Genomic DNA, 19,451 nt, shown 5'->3' on the forward strand with positions numbered 1-19,451 from the left:
AAATCATCCTTAACCGAATCCAGGTACCTTCTCCTTGGTATGCCCTGACTCCTCCTACCCTCTACTGCTGAACCCATGAGTCTCTTGGGTAACCTTGCTTCTCCCATGCATGTAACATGCCCCCACCATCTAAGCCTGTTCGCCCTGACTGCTACAGCTATAGCGTTTATTCCCAGTTTTTCTTTGATTTCCTCATTGTGGACACCCTCCTGCCATTGTTCCCATCTACTAGTACCTGCAATCATCCTAGCTACTTTCATGTCTGTAACCTCAACCTTACTGGTAAGGTAACCTGAATCCACCCAGCTTTCGCTCCCATTCAACAAAGCTGGTCGAAAGATTGAACGGTGCACAGATAACTTAGTCTTGGTACTGAATTCCTTGATGCAGAAGTGAGTAGATCATAGCTGAGTGCTCACTGCATTAGCTTTGCTACACCTCGATTCCAGTTCTTTCACTATGTTGCCATCCTGTGAGAATATGAATCCTGCATCCTAAGTACTTGACACTGTCCACCTGTTCTAACTTTGTTCCTCCTATTTGGCACTCAATCCATTTATATCTCTTTCCCACTGCCATTACTTTTGTTTTGGAGATGTTAATCTTCATACCATAGCCCTTACATTTCTGATCTAGCTCTGAAATATTACTTTGCAAACTTTCAATCGAATCTGCCATCACAACTAAGTCATCCGCATATGCGAGACTGCTTATTTTGTGTACACATATCTTAATCTCACCCAGCCAGTTTATTGTTTTCAACATATGATCCATAAATAATATGAACAACAGTGGAGACAGGTTGCAGCCTTGTCTTACCCCTGAAACTACTGTGAACCATGAACTCAATTTACCATCAACTCTAACTGCTGCCTGACTATCTATGTAAAGACCTTTAATTGCTTGCAAAAGTTTGCCTCCTATTCCATAATCTCATAGAACAGACAATAACTTCCTTCTAGGAACCCGGTCATATGCTTTTCCTAGATCTATAAAGCATAGATACAATTCCCTGTTCCACTCATAACACTTCTCCATTATTTGCCGTAAGCTAAAGATCTGGTCCTGACAACCTCTAAGAGGCCTAAACCAACACTCATTTTCATCCAATTGGTCCTCAACTAATACTCGAACTTTCCTTTCAACAATACCTGAGAAGATTTTACCCACAATGCTGATTAAAGAGATACCTCTGTAGTTGTTACAATCTTTTCTGTTTCCATGTTTAAAGATTGGTGTGATTACTGCTTTCGTCCAGTCTGATGGAACCTGTCCCAACTCCCACGCCATTTCAATTATCCTGTGTAGCCATTTAAGACCTGAAATTCCACTGTATTTGATGAGTTCCGACTTAATTTCATCCACCCCAGCCGCTTTATTGCACTGCAACATATTGACCATTTTCTCCACTTCCTCAAATGTGATCCTATTTCCATAATCATTCCTATATTTTTTATATATTTTTTTATATTTTTATATTTTTTATACATTTTTTTATATTTTATTCATCCCCTATATTTTTTTTTACTTTAGCTTCTATGCTACAGCCATTATTACCTTCTCCTTTCAGTGTTTTTGTAATATTTTCCCCAACCAATACTGTCATTCTTAGCTACTTATAATTATTCAGTTACATTGATATATTAAAAAATACAATGATTTAATGCTGAAGTGATAATTACATGGAGTTATTTAGAGACACGTATTTCTGAGTGACGTATAGTGTTTTAGGTCATGAATGTAGTGATCAATATTAACACTATTAACCACATTTGGAAACAATAATAATGAACAACTAAATATTTGTTTATAGTACATGGAAAATAAGACATTTGGCTAGAAAATGTTATATAATGGGGTGGTTGTGCTACATAATTGTACTGAACTGACATTATTGTGTAAGGACACAAATGTACATTATTATATATTCTGAAGATACTTCAGGGAACTTATACTTATGAACAAGTAGTGACTAAATGTTTTGCACTAACATAGGAAGTTAAAAAAACTTACAAGAAGTTTCTTTGATCAATGTTTACTTAAAGTTTCAATATCTAATGTGTGTTTATATGATCTGTCATTCTAGTTACTTGCATGATTTACATGTAATATTATCTTTGCAAACTTATAAAGAAAACCTTTCCAGCTTGCTTTGTATCTCATTATTAATGCTGTCAGCTTTTGAGATATATGACCATATTAGTATGAGCCTGAGTGGTGTATTGCAGCACTGCTGACAACAGATGAATGTAGGATGTTGTCAGTGCAATAATTCCACAAGGCTGATGGAGTGTTGTGAGACAAGTGACCTTGTTGAAACAGTGAACTGAGTGGTACTGCACAGACATTCACAATGGTGTTTTAGGATATACGTTTGGCAGTGGTGCCGTGCATATGTACAACAAGCATGCCGATGCCAGATATAGGTGCTGGACATTTTGTAATGAAATTATTCTTAGTCTCACAGCCCTTCCAGGAAGATGGGGCTCTATTAAATGAGGTTGAAACATGGAGGTGTCAGTAGGAGTCACCAGTTCATTGTCATGACTGTGCAATAGCTCTATGCTCGAAGTCCCTCGTCAGACTTAATCCCTCAACACGGCGAGCCATCCAGGTCAACACCAGCAGCATATCTAACTACTGCCCAAGGGGCAGTGGGTTGCTCCTCATGCACAACAGCCATCTACCACAATGGCAGGATGGGTGTCTCACCATGGTGGTGGATGCCCACCATGATGCAGTTGGGCACCACCTAGGGCTGTAGCAGATACAGCATTATTGAGTATATACATGGCTTCAGTGGAAACTTTGTAGCTGGCTTACATAATGAGACCACTGATGCTCAGTAACAACTGTCTGTCAGTATCATGGTGCATACAGGCCGGCACCCATCCCAGCAGATTGGGCAAACGGCCCCTACCTGTGTGTATCAAGAAGTGCAGATGCCTCAATAAAAACCTAATTACATCTGCAGCTGCCTTTCTCTTGAGCCCTCTGGGCTTCCACCTCTCCTCCATCACCCGCTCACACCACCCTGACTCATAGCTGCCCCTCTCTTCATAGGGGAACTATAGGTCATAACAAGCAGAATTACTTATTAAAATAAATGTTTATCTCTCATACAGAATTTATGATAAAAGTAGTTAACTTTTTACAGGCATCCTGAAAATCCTGTAACTTCATTGCTATTATTTTGTTTTATCATCATGGGAAAATTCTGTGGACATTAATTGTCCTAATGTAAATGGTGGCCATACTTATGGTTCCTTGGTGCAGTGTGCAATATGGATGCAGGAAAATTGCTAGTACTTACAGAATTTCTTATTAATGAGATTCAGTATGAGAACAAAAGCATATCCTCTACCTGGATACTAGTTTTGTTGTCTGTATTATTTCCTCTCTGCACTGCCTTCCACTTCCAATATTCTCATTATCATTCTGATCACAATAAGGCACATACCGTTCTATGTGAACCATTTGAAGCCTTATTATATAGAGCAGGATTCTTGAATGGACTGTACGTAACAACCTACCACTACAGTGCATTTGATTCCCATCATGAATGTGTAAATAATTTACTACTACCTTTTAAAATCTATAGTGAATACTTCAACCACCATCTCTGAAGCAATTCTGCAACAGGCAGTTATGGTATGATTGCAGGTATAACATGATTACAAAAGATCCCAGCAATACCATTACAGTTTTATAACTTCCTATTTTATACACAGGGGATGATACAAGGAACCATCAATGGGCTCTAGTCTGTCCTTTATTTGTTGCTATCTTGTATAATTCATATTGAATCACACTGTATACACATAAATTTTGTTCCTTGTTGACACCAGCAAACATTAATTTTTATCTTCCCAAGGGTTTCAATGTACATTGAGATGTACATGAAAGATATCAACATTAATGGATTCAAGTTCAGTTATCTGTATATAACAGATACTATACAACCTCTGTGCCTTTCAGCTGCAAAGGATTGGGAGTGAGGAGGTTGAATGTTTAATATTCTGAATACGAGAAGAAATATAGTGCCATCAGTTTCAAGCAATCTTTGGCAATCAAATGTAAACTATGTAACCAAGATGTAAATGTAACAAAGTACTAATTAGTGCAAGAAAAAGGTACTTCCATCTAGTGTTCTAAATGAATAATAAAGTAGTATCTTAATTTTATGTTGTTTTTCTCAAAAATATCATTTTAACCCATTTTTGCCTGGTGTTCCCAATTGGGAACAATATTTTTATAGCCTTTCTTTATTTATTATGAGCCATGCAATGTTTATTAAAATGCAAGTTTCTTTTTAGATCAGTGGTTTGGAGTCTACTTTCTTTCTAAGTGCTTTGGATTGAACCTCATTGTTGACTGGTGACTGTTGAGCATTTATAAAATTAGCAGTCATTTCAGTTTGTAACATGTCTACCAAAAAGTAAGTATTGTACAATAATTTAGTTCTTTCCTAATCTCTTTTCCTTATTCTTAATATCTTAGAACAGTAAGGAGGTGTTCCATAGAAAATTAATTATAATTATCCAGAATGAGATAATTATGGTAGAGCACTTGCCCGCGAAAGGCAAAGGTCCCGAGTTCAAGTCTCCATTGGGCACACAGTTTTAATCTGCCAGGAAGTTTCATATCAGCGCACACTCCACTGCAGAGTGAAAATCTCATTCTGGAAACATCCCCCCGGCTGTGGCTAAGCCATGTCTCTGCAATATCCTTTCTTTCAGGAGTGCTAGTTCTGCAAGGTTCACAGGAGAGCTTCTGTAAAGTTTGGAAGGTAGGAGACGAGGTACTGGCAGAAGTAAAGTTGTGAGTACCGGTCATGAGTCGTGCTTCGGTAGCTCAGATGATACAGCACTTGCCCGCGAAAGGCAAAGGTCCCAAGTTCGAGTCTCGGTCGGGCACACAGTTTTAATCCGCCAGGAAGTTTCATATCAGCGCACACTCCACTGCAGAGTGAAAATCTCATTCTGGAAACATCCTCCAGGCTGTGGCTAAGCCATGTCTCCGCAATATCCTTTCTTTCAGGAGTGCTAGTTCTGCAAGGTTCGCAGGAGAGCTTCTGTAAAGTTTGGAAGGTAGGAGACGAGGTACTGGCAGAAGTAAAGTTGTGAGTACCGGTCGTGAGTTGTGATTCGGTAGCTCAGATGGTAGAGCACTTGCCCGCGAAAGGCAAAGGTACTGAGTTCGAGTCTCGGTCAGGCACACAGTTTTAATCTGCCAGGAAGTTTCAATTATAATTATTTTATTTCTTTATTAGTAAGCAACATAAATATTTGCGTGTTGCCAAAGGGGAACACCAGAGACATAAGGTCTTTGTTAGTCATACATTCACAAACTTGTTGCCAAAGGGGAACACCAGAGACATAAGGTCTTTGTTAGTCATACATTCACAAACTTAAACATATATATATATATCTTTCAGTTCTTTCACTGCTGCTGAAATTTCAGCAATTTTGGAGGAAGATGAAGACTTTGCAGAGGCAGATATAAACAATGATACTCCAGATGATGGATGGGAGACAGAAGAAGGCAGTGGAGATGAAAAAACATGCGGAACTGTTGATAATTTGTCTGGTTGACAAATTTCAGCTGTAGCTGAAGCAAAAGTCATCATGCGGGAAAGAACAGAGTATGTGGGAAGAGGTGCTTCAGCATTCACCTCATTCTAGTAATAATGGAAGCAGTACTCAGTGAGGCTGAGGGGCTCTTTCATCTCCTTATGATTGGGAGAAAGCTGGCATTACTCCCAATTTTGATCAGTTTACTTCACTGCAAGAAAAGATATTCCCTCTAGTTCTGTTAAGTCCTTTCAACTCTTTTTTGATGATGGTGTATTGAAATACCTTCAGGAAATGACTACCCTACATGCATATCAGAAAACTGACGGCAGTTTTTCAGTTTCATGTGATGAACTGAGATATTTTTTTAGCAATTTTTAGTCTGTCAGGATACCTAACTGTACCTGGATGGAGAATGCTATGGGAAGTCAACACAGAGACATACAAAGCATTTGTCACTTCAGCAACAAGGCGTAACAGATTTGAAACATAAAAATGGTTTGTTCACTGTGCTGATAACTCAAAAATAACTTCAGATGACAGATTTGGTGAAATATCATCCCTTGTCTCATACTCCATTATCTGAACACCTTTCAGTTGACGAGAATATGGTGCCATATTATGGCAGGCATGGAGCAAAGCAATTCCTGAAGAGTAAGCCCATAAGATTTGGCTTCAAGATTTGGTGCCTCTGTGAGTCACTTGGGTATACTGCACAATTTTTTCCTTACAGGAGAAAAGATATTGAATGGCTGAAAAATGTTAGCTTAGGTGAGCATGCGGTTCTGAAACTAGTCAAAGACTTACCACCAGCTCCATACAAAATCTACACCAACCTTTTTTCTTCCTCAATTAATTTGGCCAAAACACTGAGAGAAAATGGAATAGGATTCATGGGTACAATAATGAGTAATAGAATATGTAAGTGCCCTATAGATGATTCAAAACAAAAAGCGAAGTCCCCTCATAGTAGCTTCGACTGCAGAAGAGAAAAACATTCTGGATCAGTGATATCTGTTTGGAATAACAACCAACCAGTTCACATTATATCAACATGTGACCCTGTTCACCCCATCAGAGAGGCCTGTAGATGGATCCAGGCTGAAAAGAAACATAGCTGAACATAGTCAAAGCATATAACCATTTCATAGGTGGCATAGATAGGATGAATGAAAATATTTCGTATTATCGGACGTCTGTACCATCATAGCAATGGAGGTGGCCAATATTTATTATCTGTATTGATGTGGTAATGCAAAACGTGTGGCAACTTCCAGGGCAAATAAAAGTAATCAGGATCTTTGCAGCCTCTTATTTAGAAGGAACATGGTAGAAACATGAATAAGATTTTCACTCTGCAGCGGAGTGTGCACTGATATGAAACTTCCTCGCAGATTAAAACTGTGTGCTGAACCGAGACTCAAACTCAGGACCTTTGCCTTTCGCTGGCAAGTGCTCTACCAATGGAGCTACCCAAGCTTAGGTAGCTCAGCTGGTAGAGCACTTGCGCGCAAAAGGCAAAAGTCCTGAGTTGGTGTCTCGGTCTGGCACACGGTTTTAATCTGTCAGGAAGTTTCATGGTAGAAACATATTTGCAAAAATATGGCAGACCACCAATGTCAAGAGGAAGACTGAAGACACTAAAAGAATTACTAAAGAGGGCTATTGATACAGTACACTTTGACAATGTTGGCCACTGGATATCCAATGCACCCAAGCAAGGAAGATGTGCTCTTTGCAAAAAATAATTCCAGAAAGGCGTGTGAAAAATGTAAAATAACTCTCCATGAGCATTGTCTCAAAGACTGCCATTGTAACAATTAACTGTTAGTTGGCTGTATGTAATCAATATTTGTACTAAGGCTTTTGTTTTACTAAATAAATCAATATTATTGTTAAAATTATGTTTCTTTTTGTTTTCATTTGTGGGACCCTTCTCATTCCTGGTGCTCCTATTTGGGAACAATGTTTCTCACCTAAATCAATGGTGAAAAATCAAAACTTACAATAAGGCTATCTCAAAAAATTTATTTTAAGTTAATTTCAAATGTTTACCCAAAATAAAACAGAGAAAATAATCTCAGGCAAAAATGGGTTAAATTAGTTACTAGGTTTGGAAAAAATACTGTACTCTGTCAAAAAAATCACTGATTTTGAAACTTACTAAACATTTATCCATAATTACAAAATTACCTTGTACTGTCCCTTCACCTCCTTGAATGAAGCATAAGAAATAGATAAAAGATATGACATTAAACAAGTGCAATTGTCTATTAAATATACCATCTATAAAAATTTGCTATAGTCTATTTCATTTACAAACAGTTCACAGAGTTTACCTTCTATTTTTGCTTCTGCAGAAAGTCTAGTGTAATTAACAAGTGCTGCTTTCTCTAAACATTTCTTAATCATCCCTCGAACTTCTTCTGGTGGTACTGGAGTAACAATATCTTTCATCAGGACCTGTTATTTAAATAAAAAACCTTATTTAAGCATACTGGATATTGAAAATTCAAATAAATTTTAATTAAAATGTATGTTATGTTGGCAATATCCAGTCAGTTTGATTTTGATTAATCTCAGACAACTGAAAGTATTTCATATACTGTTCCACAAAATAAAATAAATGACCACTTTCTAAAAAATACAAGTCAATATTAGTATTAAAATCATCTTCAATGGCACACTGTTGAAGTACAGAATATTTAGTACATTCTGTGACGTTTTGAGTACATGTGAAGGCATGTAAACATGAGGTACTACACAATGTATTTCCTTATGTCTACTGTAGTTTATCAGCTTTGGTGTGCTCTTGTCCATTTTAAAGAATACACACAATACTGACACTGAAGTTAATTAGGTGTATTGATCCCACTTATTTCTTGTCTTTACTCAAAAAGTTTTTTTAAAAAAAATCCAGTTACATTAAATAATAACTGTCAGCAAAGGATGCATTACATCCGAAAACGCAAGCTCTATGTTAGCAGCTACTGTTTCTATTTTTCTTACGTATTTCTGTTCCTCATCTAGTTTTATGTGATTGTAAGTATACACTGCTGCACAAGACTTAAGGACAAAAGTAACTTTTGCATGATGAGTCACTGCCAGCTAATACAGTTCAATGAAACAGGGACCACATATACTGCTACAGTACATAAGATAACAGAATGTAATACACAATGAGACAAACAGAAATAACACTTCTCTTCACAGAGAGCAATTACACACAAGTCACCATGATTTATAATGGTATCCTGGACATTACAAAAGGTGATGCATGTTTTTAATAGGATGTGTGATCACCACAGACAGTAATACATGCTCTGCAATGTGCTGCCATGCTGTGATAGGGCATTCCATTCCCCCACCAGTGTGGCTGGCACCTGCTGAATAGTTGTTTGTAAATGTGGACATGTTGCAATATTTGTTCTCACCACCTCTACTCATCATTGGTCCAGTCCTTGTGCTCTTGGCACAATTTCAAATGGTGCCACCAATGTGCAGGTCTCAACAGAATAAAATATACTAGTCAAAAGGCAAACAGACTAGCACCATGCAGTCACCATGCTACTAAACTGCATAGGACTGAATGCCTTTCAGTAGTGTTAAATGTGGTTATGTTGCACCCACTGTCTGACACGGTTCCGTTTTTGCCTGTTGCACAGTGTAGCGGTTTTCTGTTCCTGTAGTTGACCATAAACCCACCTAACCATCAAGCTATGGATTTATAGTGAGTTTCTAATAAAATAAACTTGAAGTTAATAACAATAGAATAGTGCAAGTAGTGCTGCATTATCAGCAATATTATGTACTTGCAGTTTGGAAATAATCTTTGTGCTTACAAAAAATACTCATTCGAGTGGAAAGTGAAATGGATTAATTAAGTGTACTACCTAATTCAGTGCATTAAAAAGTGAATATGGGACTGGAACCTGATTTATAAAAATTATATAATATGGTAAATTTTCAAGTATAGCTTTCAAATGAGGATATATATATCCTACTTGTACATTCTATCAAGCAGTGTCCAAATAATAGAATGAGAGAAAATTTAGTGGCATAGTGAAACATACAGAGGAGAATTAATTAATGAAGTTTATATTTTAGGCTATTAACAAAAAAGCTTCTCAATGGGGGAAGAATGGAAATGCCCTATGCAACATTACAGCTTGTGCACTATACTAAGAAGAGAAATTTGGTATCTTATCATTACAATATCAATGAGTCCCAATTGGAATCAATAAACTCACACAAATACCTGGGTGTGACATGAAAAATAATAATTTTATGACCTCATCAATAGATAAAGCTAGTGACATATTTCCATTCATCAGTAGGATACTGGGGAAGTGCAACCAGTCACAAAGGAGATTGCTTAAAAATCTTTTGTGTTAACCTTCCTTGATTATTGCTCAAGTGTGCAGAACCACATCTAAAAGATTTAACAGAGGATACTGAATGTATAGCAAAGATGGCAACACAATTGGTGAGAGTATAATGGAAATGCTGAAAAACCTGAATGTATAGATATTCCAAGATAGATGTCAGCTATCCCACATAAACCTACTTACAAAGTATCAAGAATATGTATTAAGTGAGATATCTAGGAATATGCTACAGACCCTTATTTAGTGCTCCTGTGGGAAATGCAAAGAAAAATATAGTAACAACAGAACAAAGAGACAACTTTTGCAGTCAGGCTTCCTACATTCCGTACAAACCAAATGAGAAGAAACTTTAATCTGTGGTCCAATGAGAAGCACTATCCACAGTGTACTTCAGTGATTTCCACAACCTGGATCTAGATGTAGATACAGAGGTCAATAGGGTTCTTGATCCTGACTCTAAATACATACGATTACTGTCATCATGTAGCTGCTTGCACAAAATATCGCAGAAACTATGGCCACACTCTAATCCCTGTGGTTTCAGATTCAGCATTTTTTGTGATTTATTGACCCTCTATTACCACTGGGAACTGAAGATTGTTACACCTTGAATGTACTTTAACCAATGTAATAGAATGTTTGATTGATCATGTACATCATGGATTGCTGACCTCCAAGCTCTCTCTCTCCATCATCATGATTAGCCATGTACAGTGTCATATGAAAAATTGCTCATCAGACTTGTTATGGTTTGTCTTGCTGCTGATCATGAAGTGTGGTCCAAGAAACTTACCTTTTCCAAATTAATCAACCTTATGTTGCTGACATCATCCAATAATCTGAATTTATGTCATTTTCACAGGAGACATTCACTGACAATGTAGAAATAACAAAAATTATCAGTTAGTATTGAGTACTTCTGTACTTGGATAACAACACTGCATCATCCTCTCATTCTGCAGAAAGTCACAGAGCAAATAGTTTTCAATCACCCATTATATGAATAGTGGAAAAGTAGTTAATACCAAGACAAAAAAGTCAGTTCCTTTGGACATTCAGACTATCATCATTCCTATTTGGCACAAGTGCTATCAGTGATACACTGCCCCTTCTTGACATTTTCTCCAACCTTTTACTATAGTAAACAACACAAAGTTACAGTTGAATATCAGATGGCATTGTTGTCTGACAAATCTTGAGGTTCAGCCGTGTGTCAGGAAGGATGTTCACCCTTCATGCACATTGGCACCATTCTTTAGTGATATGTTGGAGCTGTGTCATATGTGTATTTTTGGAGTGCTAATGATTGTAGTGGATGTGTGTATAGTGTAGTGCTATGTTTATTTTTTGATGCTGATGCTGATGATGATGATGATGATGATGAGAGATGGGAGAGGGTGAAACCCAGTGCTGGCACATATCCTCCTATTCCCAAAAAGCACCAAGGGGGCTGTTGAGCTTAATGTCCCCACCTGATGGACAGATTACCATCAACAGTGTCACATGTCCTCATTTCATGAGATGCTGTAAAGATGTTTGGCAATTAATCCAGAACACTGGCACAAAGACTGGTGACCTGGAAGGGTCTCTCCTCTTCTTGCTGGTCAAACACTTGCAGTAAAAACTTCATCCTTCACCAGGATTCAGACTGGCATACCTCCATGTATAGTACCATTGCACAATCATTCGTTGGCAGCTATGGCAATAGAGGTGGGAACAACACTATGCAACACAATATGAAACATATTTGATGGTGTTGCCTGCATTTCCAACTCAGAAGACTATACTCACACAAAGAAAGATGACCTGGGTTCTATATGCCTTGGCCACTGAACAATGCCATTGGAATATAATGTGCCCTTGCACAGCACCATGCTAGTGTTGAAAGTGCCCACCAAATCTTTGGGCAAGGTGATGATTACACAGGAAAACTATACTTGTTAAGTGAAGTTTCAGGTATAATAGTTGTGTCTGTGTCACTTCACAGCACATACTGTTTAATGATCAGAATACATTACAACAAAAGTATAGCAGTTGTTCAAACCAGTTCTGGGCTATGCAAAGCATTTTCTCAGTTGCACCTGAAGGACAGCCTCATTTCTATCATTCTCACCCTGGGCATTTGGTCCTAGGCAAGACCATGGAAATGGAACTTGGCCATCTGTAGACTATGCATGGCACCACCCTCATCTTGTCAGTTCAGTGGGGGAGTCAGCACAGAAAAGTATTAAACATGCTGTTTGTGATGCACAGGTATGATAAAGCATTGTGCACTGAGACACAATCCAGACTTTTGCCAGCCCTGTAACAGAAGTTTAAGGTATTTTCTTGTTCCATTTCGAAACAATAATAGTTGCTTTATGAGTGCTACAGTTTCTTTCTGGAACTACAAAAATTACCCCAGAAAAATAAGGTTTTCCAAATATTAAAAAATATTCCGAGGTGCAATGTAATCATGTACATAGGAACAAATGTTCTATTCAAATATAAAAGTGATGCAATAAATAGAATGTTGTCAGTTCAGTGTTTAAAGGTTTATGTGTTGCATTATTATTCTGCTAGACATTAATAATCAATAAGTGAAATCAAATTAAGAGGACGTATTACAAAAAACCAACATTTTGAAGAAGAAGCTATTGGCAACTAACACAAATTTCCGTTTTCAAGACAGGGAAATTTGTTAAGAGATTAAACAATCTCAGTTTATTTTCAAACAGGATATGCTCCTTTCCAGAACAGCTTCTTCCATATCAAGGTACAAGATGGTACACAAACAACAAAGTATTGCTTAACCATCCACAAGTTATGTAACTAGTTTAAAAAAAATACAGAATTCTACTCACCATAAAACTCAGTAACTGAAGAATTATCCATATCATTCAAATAGCTTTAGAATATTATACATCACTAAATTTTGTGGAATATTTACAAATGCTGCATAAAACACAACCTTATGTCTGACAAGAACAAAAACAGTAGAAAATGCTAGAAAATGGTTATGGTAATTTCTAGTGTACATTCCTTCATGTGATTGATACACCAACCAGGAAACATCATGTGTGCTTATGTACTCTCCTCCAGATACAAGAGTCTCACCTACAATATGTCACCATTAGGAGTTAGAAGGGCTCTCATGAGTTTTCTACATATACTTACAGAAACTTAGACAAGGGCCACCACAATGCTTGTATGACATTACAGTGACAGGCACTTTGTGGGTGTGAAACTTTTGAAATCTAGAAGCACCAATCAAATGTACCCTGTTCCCAATGAATTTTCTTCTAATGTAGAGATAAATATCTAGGGCACATATGAAATGAATCAGTGCTTGACACCATCAGCAGAACATGTTGATGCCATAGCTGAACTACCAAACAAACGTTTCTCTTTTGTGGATATGTTTGCGTATTATGATATATTTATTCATTAACCTGCCTTCACTGCTTAACTATTCAATCAGCTGAATAACCAAGCAGTCAGTCTTAAATGGGACACGGCCAGCCAGAACACATTCATGCAATTGAGGCCATGAAGGAAGGAGATGCACACAGCAGTCAGTCACAATCCCATTGCAAATCTAGATTTCGTTTATAAATAGCCATCTTCAGCACATTTTTGTAACAATTCATCAGACTCACAAAAGTTCAAGTCACTATGCATTCTTACAGGTGTACAGGCAGGAGAACACTGAGCCTCCTGCCTATATACCTGTAAGGACATGTGGTGACATGAACTGCTACGGGTCTGTTGAAATGTATTGAAAATGCACTGAAGACAAAATCTAGATTTGCAAGAATAATAAAAGCTAATGGGATTGTGACTGGCTGCTGTGTAACTCTCTTTCCTTATAGTCTATAGTCCTTGTGCACTGTGGTTCCTGATGGAATCATAGTTGATTGAGGCACTATTTGAAATCCATGCCACACTTGGCAACTTGACATGACCATAATGAGAAAATATGATAAATCAGAGCTGATAGAAAGGCTTATCTACAAACAGGTCATTCACAAATGGAACAGACAAGGGCGGATCAGGTAGTGTTACCAAAAGTAATGTCTGCCATATCCTCTCAGGTGGCTTGTGGAATATTGACATAGATGTGGATGTAAAACTTTCATGTTTGTGGCAGGTGCTTTGCAGTAAAGCATTTTTGTGGTTCTGTCTCATAAAAGTGCAACCAACACAGACCAATTAATTTTTTATTCTCCCAAAACTTCATTGTTACAGAGCTGAGGAGGATACACTTGCTATTATTTACAAAGTTAAGAAACTTTGTGTAGGGGGCTTTCCAATAATCTTAACCACCCCAAACAACTTTTTGTCCAGAAGTGTAACAAAAAATACACCAAGCACATGTTGTTTATTTACCATGGGGTGTTAACCAGTATAATTGCATTTCTTGTACCTTTGTCCATTACAATTATGTCAGCACAGTATATGTGTATGTGTGTATACTACATTCTTTATTCAGTAATTCAGTTTCTGTCCTCCAGGCCTGTACGAAAATGAATCATGTATTCAAGTAAACATCACATTCAACTTAATAAGAAACAGAAATGGGGATATTTAATACCATTTTGTAATTCTGTAATGCAGTGTGGGCACAAAAAGATGTAGAGCATTCAATGATGTACAAAGGGATGACCATGTACAGTGATACACTAGTCCACTAATTGGATGAAAGAATTTATTGCTACTTCCTTGTTACATGCTGAAGTTAATTACAAGGGAGGGGGATATGTTCCTTTATGCTCTCTGTAGTTGTGGGAATAATGCAATAGATGTATTTTATGGAAACCAGAAGAAAAAAGTCCAGAGAAGTTAAGTTAGGAGACCAAGCACCCAAATTCATTGTTCATTCATGACCAATCCATCTGGAAGTATGCATTTAGTTCAGAACAAGAATATCATGGAAGCCATTATGTTCTGGATATCCTTCATGTTGGCACAACATAAGCATTCTGGTTCTTAGTGGCATTTCTTCCAGAAGATGAAGAAGAATTCACATGAGAAAGTTGGCATAGGCCCTCTCATTTAGGTTAGCACTGATAAAATAATGGTTGTAGTACTAGGTATCCCACACAAGACCTTAACTCTCCACTGATGTGTATGTTCCATCTCTCGAAGCCATCATGGGCTTTTGCTGCATTAATAATGCACATTCTTTGTACTTACCTGTCCTTTGTTTGAGAAAGAACATTCATCGGTGAAAAGAACATAGGAGAGGAATTCCTGGCAGATGAAGATTTGCTGCTGTGCCCATTGACAGAACTGTTGCTCACCAACCCTGTTCCTGGTTGCACTAATAATTTTTTGAAGCTAGTGCTCGACACAGATGGTGAAAGAATGAAGTCCAACTCAGATGGTGTGTCACAGTCATGATCTAGAGCACACAAAGAGTGCCAATGTTGTAAAACCAGGGCCACACTCATAACTCATTGCCACAGGACTACAAATGATTTGTATGACATCATCCAGAATGTTGTTCTGCAAACTCTACAATTCAGAGTAATAACATGCAACTTCCCAGTTCTGCTACTTGAAGGTGTTCCAGTACTGATGGGAAATGCATGGGCAGGGAAAGCTGTCTGTAATTGAGACACCACAGTGGGGACAGGGTCACTGACATCTCAAATTAAATGAGGGCAAATGGCTGCTTAACCTGATACAATTACAGGATGTCTGAGTTTAAATACTCATGATTCAGACAACTTGTTCCCAGCTTTGTTAGTTACAGGTTGACTCTGATGGTGAACTGTGATGTGCTGCTTGCAGCCTGTTGGAAGACTTCAACTACAGGACTGCAGTCTGCTGTGTGTAGTTGGACTTCATTGCTCCATCCTCCTGCAATTAACAGGTCACAGCTGTGATTGATAGAAGATGTTGACACATGGACCTGCTGGATCTTCCTGTGATGAAAGGGTCAAACCAGCTGACTGCATGCTGTTATCCTCTGAGGATGGGGGGGGGGGGGGGGGGGGAGGCACCTGAATGACACCTCCCAGGCTGTACATGTACCACACTCTTGGCTGTACACTGTGTGCTGTGGGTGGCCTGGGCTCTTGCCTTCAATTACCACCATTCGTAGCATGTCATGTGTACAGGTCTAACCAAATACACATCTTCAAGAGTGCTAAGGCCTATTGTATCCTCAGAGGTGCACCCATGGGCCATGTTCCTGACCCCTGCTACTGCATTCCATGTTGCCTCACTTTCAGGTAGCAGGGTGCCTGAGCTACTGCAAGCCACATGAGCTGCTAGAGCACTATGGCTACTATATCCCACCAACACCTGAACAAGAAGTCTGGACCATTTCCTGCATACCAGAGAAAAGAATATTCATTCTAGCAATCATGTCAATGAAATGTTATTACAGACACTGAAGTTCCACTGACAGCTTCAGGCATAAGACTGTATCAGTCCATGGAGCTCAACCTCCTGCACTTGTAATGTCACTGCCTCACCTCACCAAGCTTGATGCACAATCACCACCTAATCTGAGGTATGACCATTACAACTGGTGTTCACAAGTGCACTTCTTGAAACCTGTCACCATCAGAACTAACATCCAGAAGTGGTGTTCATAACACCCAACATCATCACAACTGGCCATCACAGCAACATCACTGTGATTAGCATCCTTTGTCTTTCTGTCTGTACTTCAGCATGAAGGATGATGAATGAAAGTAGTTTTGTTGCCCTGCAGCTGACCTTTTTGTTCCACTGTATAATGTGTTGTCCATGGTAGATCACAAAGACACTGATTTCAAACAGAATTTAACTTCAGTGCAGCTTTGTGAGTGTCCTGAGCTGTCAAAGTTCAGACAGCAACTGTCATGAAACATATCTGACATCTGTTGGGTGTGCACTTTGTAATTTTTCTGGGCACAAGCTGGCCTGCACCAAGGCTATGTCAGTCAGATGTTTTACTTGCTGACTTTGGAGCCATTTCACATGGGAATGTAATGAATGTAGATGGGATATGATACACAGTAAGAATTAGTCTCCACTTTTGTATTGTGTACCTTATAATTGGAACCTGGTGTTTGCTTCCCTTTTACTGCATACTTATTGGTTATGCAGCAGTAGCATACACCAGTATAATGGAACATATAGTTAGACTACAAGCTGGCTGAGAAGAAAAGTACTGCAGGCAGGCAGATACTATGACAATTTCAAGCAATTTAAATTACACAGAGTGTACCCCTTCCTACAATACATCCTGTACAGCAAATTTAGTAAGACTTTCTTCTGGCAAGGTAATGGAATACATAACTGTATTTACAAGTGACAATTTAGCTTCAGCCAAGATGGGGAGTTGGTCTGACAAAACATGTCTTCTTATGGCCAATTTATGATTGATTTGGGAAGCTAAAGCATATGTCATCTACCATGAGACCATCTGAGGTGCATAAACATTTGAACAGTTGGTTGAGGGTTTACAGCAGAGGTATCAAAAACAGAACAAAACTTACTTCTTTTAAGAAAAATAAGACACATCAAGTCAGAAGCATGACGAGTGAGTTCAGTCATTGTCAGAAGGCTCCAAAGACTCAATGTTCAGATGTATGAGCTGATGCAAGATGAAGAAGTTAATATGGTGTTATGCCAAGAAGCTGAAAATATGGCTCTCAATGTGATCTGCATGACATTACTATTGAAATGTCATGTGGGGTTATAATGAAGAATCCTTCAGATTTGGCCATGGGTATCAGAGTAACCACACATGTAGGTGATATATATGTAGTGAGCAAGGGTCATGGTGACCATCGGGTGTTTGTTTCAAAAATATAAAGTGCCACATGTGTGGGTGTGATGGGCATCCCCAGAAACAGTATCATCCGCTAAAGTGCTATAAATGTGGACAAGCAGGTCACAAAGCATGGGAGTGCAGGGCTAAGAAATGAGAGAAACAGTCTTGTGAGAAGCTATCATTAAACATAATCAGGAATGCTTCAGCTGTTGGAAGAGGTTCCAGCAATATGTGATACTGCACAGTTAGATACAGGGGCACACATATTGGTTGTCAAACTAGATCTCTTGGCTAGAAAGAGACTGGGAGCTACTCATTATAGATAATGTGGAATAGATACAGTGATATAGAGATATAGATTCATTGGGGGGGGGGGGGGGAGGGGGGGGGGGCATAGCACAAGTTTAATATAGGGGCTAAGACTTTTTCTGTGCATATGAAAGTCCTGCCACAAGTATGTCAAGGTATTCTGTGACTCTTGGTCTTGATTTCCTTACTCAACATCACATCAAAATCAATCATTAACAGCATATAGGTGAACTTAGAGGAACTTTGTTTTTGCTGTGTGTCAGTGCTGCAAGCAATGTAGTATTTCAAGGTACACCAATCATCAAGGTGTTGCAGACTACATTGCATACACCTACACTGAAGATTGGTTCTCATGGTAACGTGACATGAGGCATAGGGAAATTAGTTTGATTAACTGTGGATACAGACTTACTGCAGGAAATGTTATGCTTGGCTGAACCACTGGAGAATAATGAGCATTTGAATGCAATGCATCATTTTTACCCAGAAACGTACTGCATGTAAGAAATGTAAATGGGAAATGTATATGGTTCTCATTAGCCTGGAAAATTTTGATACAGATTATACAAATCTACCAAAGGGCATAATGATGGCCACATTGGATATTTTGGAGGAAGAGCATGGTATTGTCCAGAGATCATGGTGTCACACCAAAGTTGGCAATGCAAACTGATGCCACAAACATTAGTGAGGTATCACTGCAATCCACGACATATGGTAAATGCTCCAGAAGACCATGCCTCCCTCTCAGCAACAGCAGTGCCCCCATGCTGAGGTCAATATAGTGTCAAGCATGCCAGAGATCTCCCTCAGTTTGCGACCCAAGTTTCAGCAGTCAACATCATCTAGTGGGACATTGTTTGTCAAAGTCTCAGTGGAACATGTACTTAGATTACATTGTACCTTAAGAGAACAGTTTGTTATTGTATGCATCAAGTGATGATTTCATAGTAAATAACAGTTGTAAATATTGTATGCTTTCCTGTGGCAAAGGACCGCCTCAAGTTACGTGAATATTTTTATTCATTTGTATAATAAAGTGAGCAAATATTTCATGTTATAGTTACAATGATCCATCTCCTATAGCAATTAAATGACCTACTGCTATGGCCAGATGATTGAAGTTTTGTTTGGTCACAATAAAAAGGATATAGGTAGGTCATATGCCAACCACAACCACAAGCATACCATCAGTAAAATGGACATGCCGTGTGGCTAGGGCCTCCCATCAGGTAGACCATTTGTCTGGTGCAAGTCTTTCAAGTTGACGCCACTTCAGTGACTTGCATATCGATGGGGATAAAATGGTGATGATAAGGACAGCACAACACCCAGTCCCTGAGTGGAAAAACTCTCTGACCCAACCGGAAACTGAACCTGGACTGTTATACCATCAGTGATTCTGCAGTACAAAGTAAGGTGAGTCAT

The 19,451-nt window shown here is 38.6% G+C and overlaps 1 protein-coding gene across 1 annotated transcript in view; it reads right to left on the reverse strand.

The window, feature by feature from the left end:
- LOC126470456 (calcium-dependent secretion activator-like) overlaps positions 1 to 19,451 on the reverse strand; it is a 1,485,604-nt gene that overhangs the window by 345,192 nt on the left and 1,120,961 nt on the right. The window contains exons 21-22 of the mRNA XM_050098305.1: positions 7,913 to 8,036; positions 7,767 to 7,787 (exon numbers count right to left, since the gene is read on the reverse strand). Coding sequence (XP_049954262.1) covers positions 7,767 to 7,787; positions 7,913 to 8,036 — 145 coding nt within the window. The remainder of the gene's footprint in view (positions 1 to 7,766; positions 7,788 to 7,912; positions 8,037 to 19,451) is intronic.

Source organism: Schistocerca serialis, chromosome 3 (genome assembly GCF_023864345.2).
Source record: "Schistocerca serialis cubense isolate TAMUIC-IGC-003099 chromosome 3, iqSchSeri2.2, whole genome shotgun sequence".
In the NCBI taxonomy this organism is placed as follows: Eukaryota; Metazoa; Arthropoda; class Insecta; order Orthoptera; family Acrididae; genus Schistocerca; species Schistocerca serialis.